This window comes from Pocillopora verrucosa, chromosome 13, assembly GCF_036669915.1.
Source record: "Pocillopora verrucosa isolate sample1 chromosome 13, ASM3666991v2, whole genome shotgun sequence".
Taxonomy (NCBI): Eukaryota; Metazoa; Cnidaria; class Anthozoa; order Scleractinia; family Pocilloporidae; genus Pocillopora; species Pocillopora verrucosa.
This window is the reverse complement of record NC_089324.1, coordinates 3,211,583-3,224,943: the sequence shown is the minus strand read 5'-3', so window position 1 is coordinate 3,224,943 and position 13,361 is coordinate 3,211,583. Positions and strand designations below refer to the sequence as shown.

At 37.4% G+C, this 13,361-nt stretch overlaps 1 protein-coding gene across 1 annotated transcript; it reads left to right on the top strand.

Annotated features, from left to right (window-relative positions):
• The first annotated feature begins 4,172 nt into the window (after positions 1 to 4,172).
• LOC131768392 (uncharacterized) lies at positions 4,173 to 6,251 on the top strand. The gene has a single exon (XM_059084129.2). The coding sequence runs from the start codon at positions 4,447 to 4,449 to the stop codon at positions 5,344 to 5,346; it is 900 nt and encodes a 299-aa protein (XP_058940112.2). The 5' UTR covers positions 4,173 to 4,446; the 3' UTR covers positions 5,347 to 6,251.
• Positions 6,252 to 13,361: the final 7,110 nt, after the last annotated feature.

The following is a 13,361-nucleotide window of genomic DNA, read 5'->3' as shown; positions in this document are numbered from 1 at the left end:
GAAAAATGGTAAATGGTGAAGTGAAAAAAACAAAGATAACAAAACAGTACTTATTACGAAAATTTATCAAGAGTTTCATTCGTTTTATTCATCGACCCTTGACGACTTGAGCATAACTATGCAATAGAGGATAGAAAAAATGCTTAACGTGAAATTAGACCGCATGTTTATCAAGTTAGCTTTTATCAAGGGAAATCCACATTATCTTGATTTTGTACATGTTTTTGAAGGATTAATGATTTTTAGAGGAAACAAGTGTTTGTTAATTTGCCGCGAGCAATTCCTTAACTCGCTTTTAATTGCAATGAGCCAAATATATTCTTTTGTAGTTTGACCTTAAGATCCCACAATTTCTTGCGCATTCAAAGAAGTAAGACACTAAAATTGCCTCTTTGTCGTTTTATGGCGAAATTTTGTTTCCCAAAGGTTTTATTGTGGATCAAGTTAAGGGCCTCCTTCCAATGATTATATCGAGTATGGATTCTTCACCTAAATAATTCGTTGGTATATAACCACAGAAAAGAATTCAACCAGTCAAAAGTTTTGTATTTCAATAAGAAACTTACTGAAATATTCATTAATATAAACTGTGTATAGACAAAATCAATCTTTCCGGAAGATAAAGCATTTATCTGACGCAAAAATTTCGCCGATGAATTAGGGAATATAAAGACCCATTCGAGGTACGGCTTTACTTTTCTCGGTTTGACGTAAATGACAGACAATACCTAATGATATTAGTAAGGTCGTCAAATCTTGGAGGGGTATTTTCAATATAAGAGCGTATCTAAACATATTATAATATATACATATTATCACATGTGGAGTCGTATTTTTTTTTCCAAAGAATAAATCATTGGCTCGACTCAGGTGCTAACGGCGAACGAATTGGTTAGATAAAGGATAATTGATGGTTTGCAAAACAACAAAAATTTCACACAAAGAACATCCATGCTGACTCATTCCGTCAATTAGCTGAGTCATCTACTTTATAAATAGATATTCAGTTATTAAAATCGAGGGTGTTGATTGATAAGCATAGCAGTGGTTATTAATCTTAAATAATGCTTTTGTACTCTTGTAAAGTTGGCTGCAGCAACCGTGAACAAAATGTGGTCAAGGAATTCGCTGATGTATCTTCTATTACTCATAAAATTGAACAGCCGCTCCTGTTTTGGACTACGTGTCCATCTGTAATGCCGTATTTTGAGAACCACTCTCAGGTTCCAAGTCAGAAGTTTTTGCATTTACAAGTACAACCAACATAGATATAATGGACAATGCTTAGAATTACGTTTAAATCATCTAAAGCCAGGAGAAGCTTAGCATTAGTAATCGAAAGATTACACAACCTTTGTTGTAGCTTGTGTAACTAGCGGTTTTGCGCACGTTAAATTGATGACCGGCGAGACCGTGAGGAGCTTAGGACAGAGGAAAGCTATCACCTGGCGCACAAAAAACTGTATAAAGAACGCAAAACCACCTAATGCGTTGGTAACGTTTGCTGATATTCGGCTTTTTGCAAGGTTTCCGTTGCTATCTTCAAGGCGTTTAGGTTTACTAAGTAACGATGTGCGATAGAAGGGCAGAGCGGAAAAAAGAGGGTCAGTGCTTTGTAACCTGTTCATCGCAGTTTGCTCTCCAATTGATGGGTAAATTCATTACTCTGTGTCGTAAAATTAAGTTCTGATTGTATCAAACTTTAATCCAGGGGTAGTTTATGTTTATTTTCTGCCGTCTCGTTAGACTGGTCTTCAGATCCCAAAACCCGCAAGAATCCAACGAGTTCTACCGCGCGCAGCAAGTGTAATTTTCCAGTTTATATATACCGAGTAATTTGACGAGTCAGAACAGTTACCAAGGTCAAGAACTTGATTATCAAGAATCTAACAAGCTCCACTGCAGCAAGCGCAGTTTTCCAGTTTAGTAATAACAAGACAAAGGAGTTATTGTCGTCATAACTTAATAATTATCATCCCAACTACATTTTGTTTTGTTTTTGATTCATAATTTACACATAGATAACCCTAAATTTACTTAAAAGGTTATGTCAAGGATTTCTACATCATGGGCTCTCTTGGAGAGGAAGGGTAGATTCGCATAGATATTGTTCATTTAGCCACATTTTTTAAAGACAATATTTAACGTCACCAAGGTTCATTCTCATATCACAAATATTTGACTCGCTTAAAAAACCGTACCACTAAACCGCAAAAGCCAACTGACACTTACTGACCGACTGCAAGGGCTGATCGAATGATAGCCCTATCAATAGATTTAGTACTTTTAAAATGCAAACACTTCTATACCCCGATGCTATGCCCTTAACTATTCGTGGTGAAACTTGAAATAATGGTTGACACAAACTGTTGCCAACAGTTACAAAGACTACTTCGATTGTTCAGCAAGCATTTAGTCATTCTTGAAAGTTTTTTGCACTGCCTGTTCGTTGCTGAGTGTAGTACAAAATCGAAAGGCTTTGTCACCATCATTTAGCCATGCGGCGATCCCTACATAAATATAACGTCTTTTTCGATAACCATCCTTGCAGCCTCTCTTGCGCAGTTAAGAATACAATTGACAACTTTTCAAAACCATGGCCATCTGCACTTAGCTCTAAGCGATTCAGTAATCGCCAAACAATCAGCTCTTTGTGATCATCAAACTAATTTTGTCTTTATACTGACCCCGCGAAGATTGACATAGAAACTTGATATTTCGTATTGGACGCTTAGCTTTTTATCTACACAGAATATGACCTTTAAAGTAGCAAACCTCTATGTGTTAGCAGTGGTCGCGTTTGAAAACAAATTAAGCATTTTTACTTAGACTACTTAGAGCACTGAGTTCGATTACCTTGGCAATTATTGTTGTTTTGGGCAAATTGTGAACATCATTTGTTATTCATGAGTGCTGGGCCAAGCTTTTTTAACTGCCAATTTTGCAAATATACGTGTTTGGTAATTTCCAAGTCGTTATCTAAAAGTGAGGGTGAATCAGTTTGATACGATGAAGTGACTCTTGAATATCACAAATTGATTCTTTGCTACCTTGTTTGCATGACGGGAGTTATATAATCATTCTAGGTTCCTTAAAACATGCCGCAGAACATGCACGCCTTTCAAAGTCACGGGATCCATTAGTACCTCATAACACTAATTACAGATTAATCGATAAGAATCGATATCTTGTAACATACAACCTGGCCGTTTGTAACAAGTGTCTTTTCCGGTAGCCAAGGATTCGATCTTCAACCTGATGACTCTTCTGTAAGGCGCACAACTCCTTTTGAAAAATTTCATCAAAAGCCGACTGTGCCTACCGACATCTCTCGTTATTTAGTCTAAAATTGATTAAATTAATTTAATAGACAATGCTTTAACGCATGGTCTCTCATGCCGTATTTATTGTTTAATAGTTTGAAATGCCAGACGAAAAACGAAGTTGTGCGGTTTGTAATTGTTGCAGTATGGATTTTTCATTTATCGAAAGGTGTGCATCGAGGGAATATACGTTGTCAGGAGCCCATTTCTGTGAAAATGCCGCAACATAGGCTCAGTATAGGAGTTGAACGCTCCAAGTAATGGGCTCCTGACATTGTATAGAAATCACCGACTTTTTCGAGACCTTCTGTGCCTCAGTCGTGGAAACAAATTTATCGACTGAGAGTAAGACCCGGTAAAGGAAACTCTCAATTTCAAAATTTGAAATAGCCACTATGATTAGAAAAGAATGGCGCAAAATTTAAAACAGAAGTTGAAACCTTTTGCACAGACGTGCGAGTGTTACGAAAGGATCGAGTACCACACGACTAACTCGCGTGTACTATGGGAAGTTTCATTTGGCTCGCGCGAGAGATCACGCATGTTTTTCGTTTCGAGAGTGTTTTTGCTTGTTTTCTAAATAGATACTCCATGTAGTAGTTGAGTAAAACATAACAGGACACAAGGCGAAATAGAAGTGTAAAAAAAGCCAACGACATTGAGTCACAAAAAAAGATGCCAAGTGTTACAAATTGTCGAAAGATTTATTGTATAGTATATCTGTAATTTTTTTTCTTCTTTCATTTATCTTTAGGCCTCAGTTACTAGAAACATTGTGGTTAGATATTCTGTCTGAGCATTTCGTCAAAAAGTATATAGAAGCTGAAGGTACTATCAAAAAACATTTCCATCAAAAACTGTCGGGAGTGCATTGAATTATCCATCCAGAAAGTTTTTTCTTTACTCGTTTAGTTGTTTGCGAGTCGTTTACCACTGTTGTCAGATTTTTTGTTTTCTTTTTATGATTGTATTTAACAACGCGGGAAGTGGAACGAAGAGAAAAGTCTAAACGCTGGGCTCCCTCTGAGGAAGCCGACAAGGCACTGGGCTTGAGGTTGGGAACGAGGCTGATAAAATTGACATTTTCTGCAGAGAAACTAAAAAAAAATCAGTTCTAACGAGGATGGAGTTACCACGATGCATGAAAATTTGCGGCCGCTTTGTGTGGTTGATCCTCTGGTGGGCTCAGTTAGGTGTCTTTTGCTTTTATATTCACCTTTGTTGGGACTTTAGTGTGCTGGCATCTATGGCATTTGCTTGGTTTCTCGTCAGCTGCATATTGAGGTTGGTACTAGGCCCGGTGATTTTGTTGTTTTCGAAAAGGAAACCTCATTATGACCCTTACATTTGGCTAGGGTATACTGTTTTGTTTATAGTGGATTTTGTCTTAGTATTTACACTGGTCGAAGATAGGCTCAATGAAGAAAGATCTCCCAGACCAGTGATTTTCGAAGCCGTACTGTGTATCACACCACTTCTTCTTCTTCTGTTGTTGAACACGGCTGACGACAACGACGTCAAACGCCTCGGAGACTTCAAATGGCTGTGTGCCTCTATGACGCTACAAGTATTCGACGCCATCGAGATGATCGACATCGTAGTCAGCGAAAAAGGAAAAGGCAGTGAGATAAATAAAGTAAATGAAATAGGGATGATTGCACTGGCCTGCGCAAGCCTGCTTCTTTCCGCATTGCAGCTTGTACATTCAGTACATTACAAGTCCACCGGTGCCCTTCGTGATGGAAGGAAGATTCGACTCGGCTTGGTGATAACCGCAGCCATAATAAACTTTGTGTCAATGATTATTCGAGTGGTTGTGTTGGTCGAGTATGGGACGAATGAAACAATTTTCATCGCCAAGAATATTATCTCGATCCTTAGATCAACGAGAGAAATGTGCAGTTTCACTGATACTTATCAATCGTGTCCTGATGAAATACAACTTGGGTCTGAAGCAGCTTCCAGCGACAGCGACAGCGACAGCGATGAAGAGGAACTATTTGAAAAAAACTTTGATACTTAAGGAGAGATTCTCTTCGAACGATGGGTTATGCTCACTCATGTTTAGCGCTGAAAATGACAACGTTTTAGGTTTCGTAATGATTGTTATGCGAGGAATTTCCTTTAGTAATTTTAATAAAAACATGAATGCAACCAAAAGCCTGTTATACCACTCTGTCAAAGATGATTGTGAATTAACGTTAAGGTTACTTGTTTTATGGAGTAATGAATTGCTTTTGTGTAATTTTTTTGTCTTTGCCACATTCTTACTTATTAGGCTAAGAACATTTCGGAAAATTTGATCTGTTTTATTCTCTGCCATTTATATCCAACTTCAACAAAACAACAAAAAGTATGTATTTTTTTGCGCTCTTAAGATTTCAAGTATAGAAAAAGAAGTATATCTAAAGTAGAAAAGTAGTGAGGCATAAAATGATATTTTATTGTAAAACTAAAATAAAGTGTTTCATATGTTTTCTGTGCCTTTAGTCCATTTTTAACTCATTCATGCCGGAAGCAATGAATGAGGTATTGTAGTGAAGCAGATGTTGACGGAAGTTGACCGTGGACGGAAGTTGTATTCCTTGATCCTTAGAGGGAAGTTGCATTGTGGACCGTGAACGGAAGTAGTCTCGCATGCTACTCCTTCCCTCTTAGTGAAAGTAAAAATTAATTTCGATGAAGCTCAAAAACTCACGTGGAAAGAAATAAAATGTTTGTATGGTTTAATAAAAATAATAACCTCAAATCACATTTCCGAACTTTTAAAAATGCAACTTGAATCGGGAAGCCAAAATGTTCACACCTAGGGGACCCATAACGGGTTCATTTCAACACACGCTGTGACCACGCGAAAGAGCATCAGCGGCAGCCTTATTGGTAAGCCGCGCGCTTACGTTCGTCTTTAGTTGGTATAAAGTAATCATCGCTCTAATATATAGATTTAGCCAAGCCTTAAAGCGGAGCTCTTATTAGTTTATTTTTTAGCCCTTAATTGTAATAAAAACTGCAATAAAAGTCTTCAGCATTGGCTGTAGAAGAGTTTCTTCAGGGGGATTTAGGGACATTTCCAGGGGGTTGAGAGGGAAGGGAAGAATTGACGAGGCTCGGAACCTGGGGACGACGTTCTCACAACTTGTATATTTCAACCCAATCATTTTCCACAGCTTATAATCACTACTGTAAAATAATTTGTCGTCATATCTGAAATGCCATGTCCATAATAAGCCTACAGGATTGAGGAGAGGGTATGTGGGAATAGGCTCTCTTGTCTGTATCATCAATTTGGTAATCGCTCCTGTTGGCAATGTTTTTATGACGTTGGGTTGTCAGGGAAAAGGAACTGAGGATTTTCGCGGGCAGTGACTTTTTTCAAACCAGGTAACTCATTCTTATACTGATTAACTAGTTTTAAGAAGAATGCAATATTTTATTTGATGCATAGGCTGTGCACAAAACTTTAATTTGACTATACTTTTAGAGCCAATACCACTCCCTACACATAATAAAATGTTAGGAGGATCAGAAGAAAAAATAATTTACCATACATCTGTAAGAGTTCATGTAATTATTTTAATTACATGAATATTAACTGATATTAGGAGATCTAAGAATATTCAAAAGAAAATAAATTACGAAGATTTATCAAGAATTTCGTTCGTTTTATTCATCGACCCTTGACGACTTTAACATAACTATGCAATAATGAATAGAAAAAAAGGCTCAACTTGAAATTAGACTGCGTGTTTATCAAGTTAGCTTTTATCGAGAGAAATCCACATTATCTTGGTTTTGTATATGTCTGTTGTGTATTAGGGTTCGTTATAGACTACTATAGAGTGAAGCGTGCACAGACCAAGTGTTCTACACAACTGCTTTATTAGAATATCATGAAGTTAATTTCGCACAATGATATATGAGCATAATCACGCGACTGTGGTCATTATGTAATAGATTATGTAATAGCTAAGGTATTTATCCAAATAGGAACAAATACTACAATGTCTTTGAAGGATTAATGGCTTTTAGAGGAAACAAGTGTTTGTTAATTTTCCTTGAGAAATTTCTTAACTCGCTTTTAATTGCAATAAGCTTTGCAATTTACTTTGATCCGAAGACCCCACAATTTCTTGTGCATTCGGGCCCTCATAGACATCACACCACAATTCTTCGTCAAAGAAGTTAGACACTAAAATTGCCTTTCTGTTGTTTTAGGGCGAAATTTTTGTTTTTGCTTTGTTTTTGTTTCTCTGTGGATAAAGTAAAGGTCTTCCTTCCAATGATTATATCGAGTTTTGATTCTTCGCAATATATAATTCTTTGGTATATAACCGCAGAAAAGAATTCAACCAGTTCAAAGTTTTGTATTTCAATAAGTCGTTTGATTTTTAAAGAACGCAGAACCACCTAATACGCTGGTAACGTTTGCTGATATTCGGCTTTTTGCAAGGTTTCCGTTGCTATCCTCAAGGCGTTTATGTTTAGTAAATAACGATGTGCGATAGAAGAGCAGAGCGGAAAAAAGAAGGTCAGTGCTTTGTAACCTGTTCATTACAACTTGCTCTCCAATTGATGGGTAAATTCATTACACTGTGTCATAAAATTAAGTTCCAATTGTATCAAACTTTAATTTCGGGGCAGTTTATGTTTATTCTCTACCGTCTCGTTGGACTGGTCAACTTTTACAGATCTCAAACCCGCAAGAATCCAACGAGTTCCACCGCGCGCTGCAGGTGTAGTTTTCCAGTTTATACTGAGTAATTTGACAAGTCAAAGCAGTTACCATGGTCAAGAACTTAATTATCAAGAATCTAACAAGCTCCGCTGCAGCAAGCGAAGTTTTCCAGTTTAGTTATAACAAGACAAATAAGTTGTTGTGGTCATAACTTAATAATTATCATCCCAACTTCATTTTTTTTGTTTTTGATTCATAATTTACACATAGATAACCCTAAATTTACTTAAAAGGTTTTGTCTAGGATTTCTACATTACGGGCTCTCTTAAAGAGGAAGATTAAATTCGCGTAAATATTGTTTATTTAGCCACATTTTTTGGGGGCAATATCTAACATCACTAAGGTTCATTCTCATATCACAAATATTTGAGTCGCTTAAAAAACGGAACTACTGAAGCCAACTGATACTCACTGACCGACTACGAGGGCTGATCGGATGACAGCCCTGTCAATAGTTTAAGTACTTTTAAAAAGCAAACTCTTCTATACCCCGATGCTATGCCCATAACTTTTCGTGTACAGTTCAGGTGAGACTTGCAATAATAATTGACAAAAACTGTTACCAAGAGTTATAAAGGTTACCACGATTGTTTAGCAAGCATTTAGTCATTCTTGAAAGTGAAGTTGCGTTTGCAGTCTAGCAGGTCGGGTTTAGCTTTTTTTTAGCGCTGCCTGTTCGTTGCTGAGTATGATACATAATTGAAAGGCTTTGTCACCATCATTTAAGCATGCGGTGATCCCTACATAAAGATAACTTCTTTTTCGATAACCATCCATGCAGCTTCTCTTGCGCAGTTAAGAATACAATTGACAACTTTTCAAAACTATGACCATCTGCACTTAGCTCTAAGCGATTCAGTAATCGCCAAACAAACAGCTCTTTGTGATCATCAAACTAATTTTGTCTTTATACTGACCCCGCGAAGATTGACATAGAAACTTGATATTTCGCATTGGACACTTAGCTTTTTATCTACACAGAATATGACCTTTAAAGTAGCAAACCTCTATGTGTTAGCGGTGGTCGCGTTTGAAAACAAATTAAGTAGTTTTACTTAGACTACTTAGAGCACTGAGTTAGATTACCTTGGCAATTATTGTTGTTTTGGGCAAATTATGAACATCATTTGTTATTCATGTGTGCTGGGCCAAGCTTTTTTAACTGCCAATTTTGCAAATATACGTGTTTGTTAATTTCCAAGTCGTTATCTAAAAGTGAGGGTGAATCAGTTTGATACGATGAAGTGACTCTTGAATATCACAAATTGATTCTTTGCTACCTTGTTTGCATGACGTGAGTTATTTAATCATTCTAGGTTCCTTAAAACATGCCGCAGAACATGTACGCCTGTTAGAGTCACGGGAGGCATCCGTTAGTACCTCATAACACTAATTAAAGATTAATCGGTAAGAATCGATATCTTGTAATATACAACCTGGCCGTTTGTAACAAGCGTCTTTTCCAGTAGCCATGGATTCGATCTTCAACCTAATGACTCTTCTGTGAGGTGCACAACTCCTTTTGAAAGAGTTCATTAAAAGCCGACTGTGCCTGCTGACATCTCTTGTTATTTATTCTAGAATTGATTAAATTGATTTAATAGACAATGCTTTTACGCACGGTTTAATTTCTCATGCGGTCATTATTGTTTAATAATTGAATGTGCCAAACAAAAAACAAAGAAATTGTTCAGCTTGTAATAGTTGCAGTATGAATTTTTTAGTTCATTTATCGAGCGGTACGCCTCGAGCAAAGTCGTAATAAAGGGAATAAAAATCGCCGACTTTGTCGAGACGTCATACACCTGTGGTTAACGATACCGTGCATTAGTCGGGGAAACCAACTTTGCCGACTGCATGCATATGATGGCAAGATATCTGTAGACTTGTCTTAAACTTGAAACTTGTAAAGTTTAAAATTAAAAATAAGTTTACGTCAAAAGGTGTCACAGGAGTGAATAGCAAGATTTACATAGAAAGGTTGCCCACATTGATGACGTAGCGAGTGGAAAGACGAGATAGGCTTAGAAACGAGCTAGTCTCGAGCCCATAGTCATCGGCTCCTTTCCAGCGGTGTGAGAAGCCGGACTAGCCAGAGGTCGGCAGAGGCAGAATCATTCTCTGGGGTATTTGCGGGCGGGATATTCACCTAACTGGGGGACCCCATGTCGTGAGCTAACCCGGGTAGTCGTGGTCGAAAAATAACCCGCGTTTACATACAATCTTACAAACCCGGGATGCCGGGGTGAAGTTTCTCTGGGTTGTTGTCGCACTTGCAATTAAGGGGTTAAGATTTCATTACGGCATAGTGTGGTAAAACGTTGCCGAAAAAACGTTATTTATTTTCTAGAAGATTTTCGCCAATAGCTCGATGCGTCAACAGTTTCTGATCATTTGATCATTTGATCTTTGTATCATGAACGCCTCACTCACCTGGGGTCCCCCAACTCCATGTAAACAGACCCTGAGTTCAATAGAACGAGAATGGCGCTTTCACATGGAAAGATACTTTTAGGGCGCTTCGTGCTTATTTTCCTGCTGTTTATAAAGTGGGCTTTCATGTACTTAAGTGCAATCACTTCTCCTCTCTTGGATCTTTGGCCTTTGCCAGTAGGAGTGTTGTCGATAATTTTTACCTTCATTCTACACATCATCGAGATAATGTTATTTGTCAACGCGTGGAGAATTGGGAAACGGCATCATTACTCTTACATTTGGTTTTGTTATACTGGGATATTAATAGTGGACATTATCGTAGCATTTGCACCGCATCTACAAGTCGTGGATGTAAAGCAAAATATTCTATTTAGGCCGACGGTTTTTGTCAAAGTTCTTTGTATCACACCATTTATTTTGCTACTCTTTTTGAACACTGCTGGCGAAGGAGGCGCCGAATTTCACGGGGAATCTGGATGGTTGTTTGTCACAATGTCTACACAAATATTCGACGCCATCGATATGATAGACAATGTTTTGAACGGTAATAGGGATGGGACACCCATAGGACTTGAAGTGGGGATGATCAGCCTTGCTTCTGGATGTCTGTTGCTTGCAGCGTGGGAGTTTCTAGAACTGGCGCATCACTCACCCGAAAGCAAGAACGGAGCGAGGGTTTATCGGCTTATCGGGTTGATTCTCGTTAACCTGGCAACTTTGATAATTCGAGCAGTGGTTTATGTTGATTATGGTTGGAGGGAAACGACGTCCATCGCCAAGAATATTATCGTGATATGTACATCAGTTTCAGAATTACGCCGTTGCATCGGTAGGACTTCTCTATAAACATATCTGGATGAGGTACAACTGGCCGGGCCCGGTTAAATCAGATAATTTGGTTCTGTCATTCGCTCTGACGAAGCTCTAACGTCAGCTGTAGAAACTTTTTATGGTGGCCAATTTACTTTATCAACTTAGTGGAAAAAACTAAATTATCTTGTTCTACCCCTCACCGAAGCAGCACCAGAGTTCCTTTAGAAAGTTATTACCTTTATTCGTAGGGCTTAAATCAGTTCTCCTGAGCCACACCGATGATGATCTTAAATGAGGGCTTCCTCGATGAAAAGCTGTCTATTGCTAACTACTAGTGGAGGTTGAGAATTTCATGAATAATCAATGCCGTGGTCGTCGTTATTTACCGAGGCTGAAGGCTGAGGCAGATAACAAAGTCGCGAGGTTTGATACTTCTTGATATCATGCGAAGACCCAATTCAATAATTGTTTTAATTATACATTTTTTAAACAATCTGCAAAAGAAGACACTCTCTAAGAGTTTGCAAAAGTTTGAGAACAGCGCTACACGTGCGAGGGGCTTAGAAACTTGGCAGCCTTTGAACTCGATATCTGTAGCAGATATTGGATTATTATAATGGGTTATCATGTCAACTTCATACACCATTGTATTTTGACTGAATGCTCTCGCCTTATCAGAGTTTTCATTGTAAGTCTAGTGTATAATAATGGAGTGTGTCTGTAAAGATAAACCGTCCAAACTTTTATTTTGGACGTCTTTGTTTTTTTATTTGGTGTTGTAAATTTTAAGATTTAATTACAAATCCAGGTTGAAGTATTCCTCTTTCTAAAACATTGGTTGAAAAGCTAGGGTATTGATATGAATTGAATGCTGAGTGGAAAGATCTGTCATTTGAACTTTTCAAGCAACTGTTCAGGCATGATATAATTTCTGACATAAAAATAAGAACCTATTATGCTTTTTCTTCAAAAATGTGTGTATTGTCAGCACCTTTCATCCTATAGCTAGTAAATTTGTGCTCTCAAATTCAATTATGTAAATATTTTTCATATTCCATTGTGCATGTTTATGAGTTGTAAGCACTGAAGCATAGCAGATGAAGCTTTCTTTCAAATAAAATTTTAACTTCCACTTTGAAAATATAGAAAAATAGGTTTATGTGTCAGCTGTTTTTCATCCTGGTGTGAAGCCCTTCAGGAGTTTGATGAGTGTTGAAGAGGCTTCTTTTGCTTGTAGTAATATCTTGAGCACCTCTTATGAATCTCTTTTACTCTTCAAACTTCCTGTGTGTTAATATCTTGATGAATGCCAACCCTTGCATACACCAAATCTTAATCATAAGTATTGAATGAAACAAAATTCACAATTCTATCAATATATAACATGATTGAGTATGTTGGCATACACTTATGCGTCTTTGAGAACATCAACTAACAAAGTTAAATAAAAATCAAAACAACAGACATAATTCATACATCATTTAATTGGGCAGATTTGAAGGCAAAGAATTTACAAAAAAAAAGGAAACCACTGCTACATCACTTCTTCTTCTTTGATGGCAACAATATACCATACTACTAAAAAAAACAAAACAAAACAAAACAAAAAAAATTAACATAAAAAGTAGAACAAAATAAGCTGTGTACAGCTGGGAAGAAAGGGGAGAGGGGGTGGTAACAAATGTTCTTGTAAATTGTCCAGGGGAGGGGAAGTCCTAAAAAAGGACAGAAATTTAAGATAGTGACTTAAGTTTTTACAATGTGAATTAGAATAATCAACAGCTCATCGGAAACAAAGTGAGGTTGTTCATCAGTCAAATATTAATTGTTGTTATTGCAAAAACTGATTGGTTAGTTTTGCTGTGAGGTCATTTACTGCAGGATTCAAGTCTTGATTATTTTCAGTCTGTCCATTTTGTTCAGTTCTTTGGATGTATTGATGCTGTGAAGAAGTCATTTGAAGGGAGCTACTAGTTGTAAATATTTGTTGGTATGAGTCTGTTATCAAAAGTGAGTAAACCAGGTTTGGCAAGTCAGCTACTGAAAAGTAGTA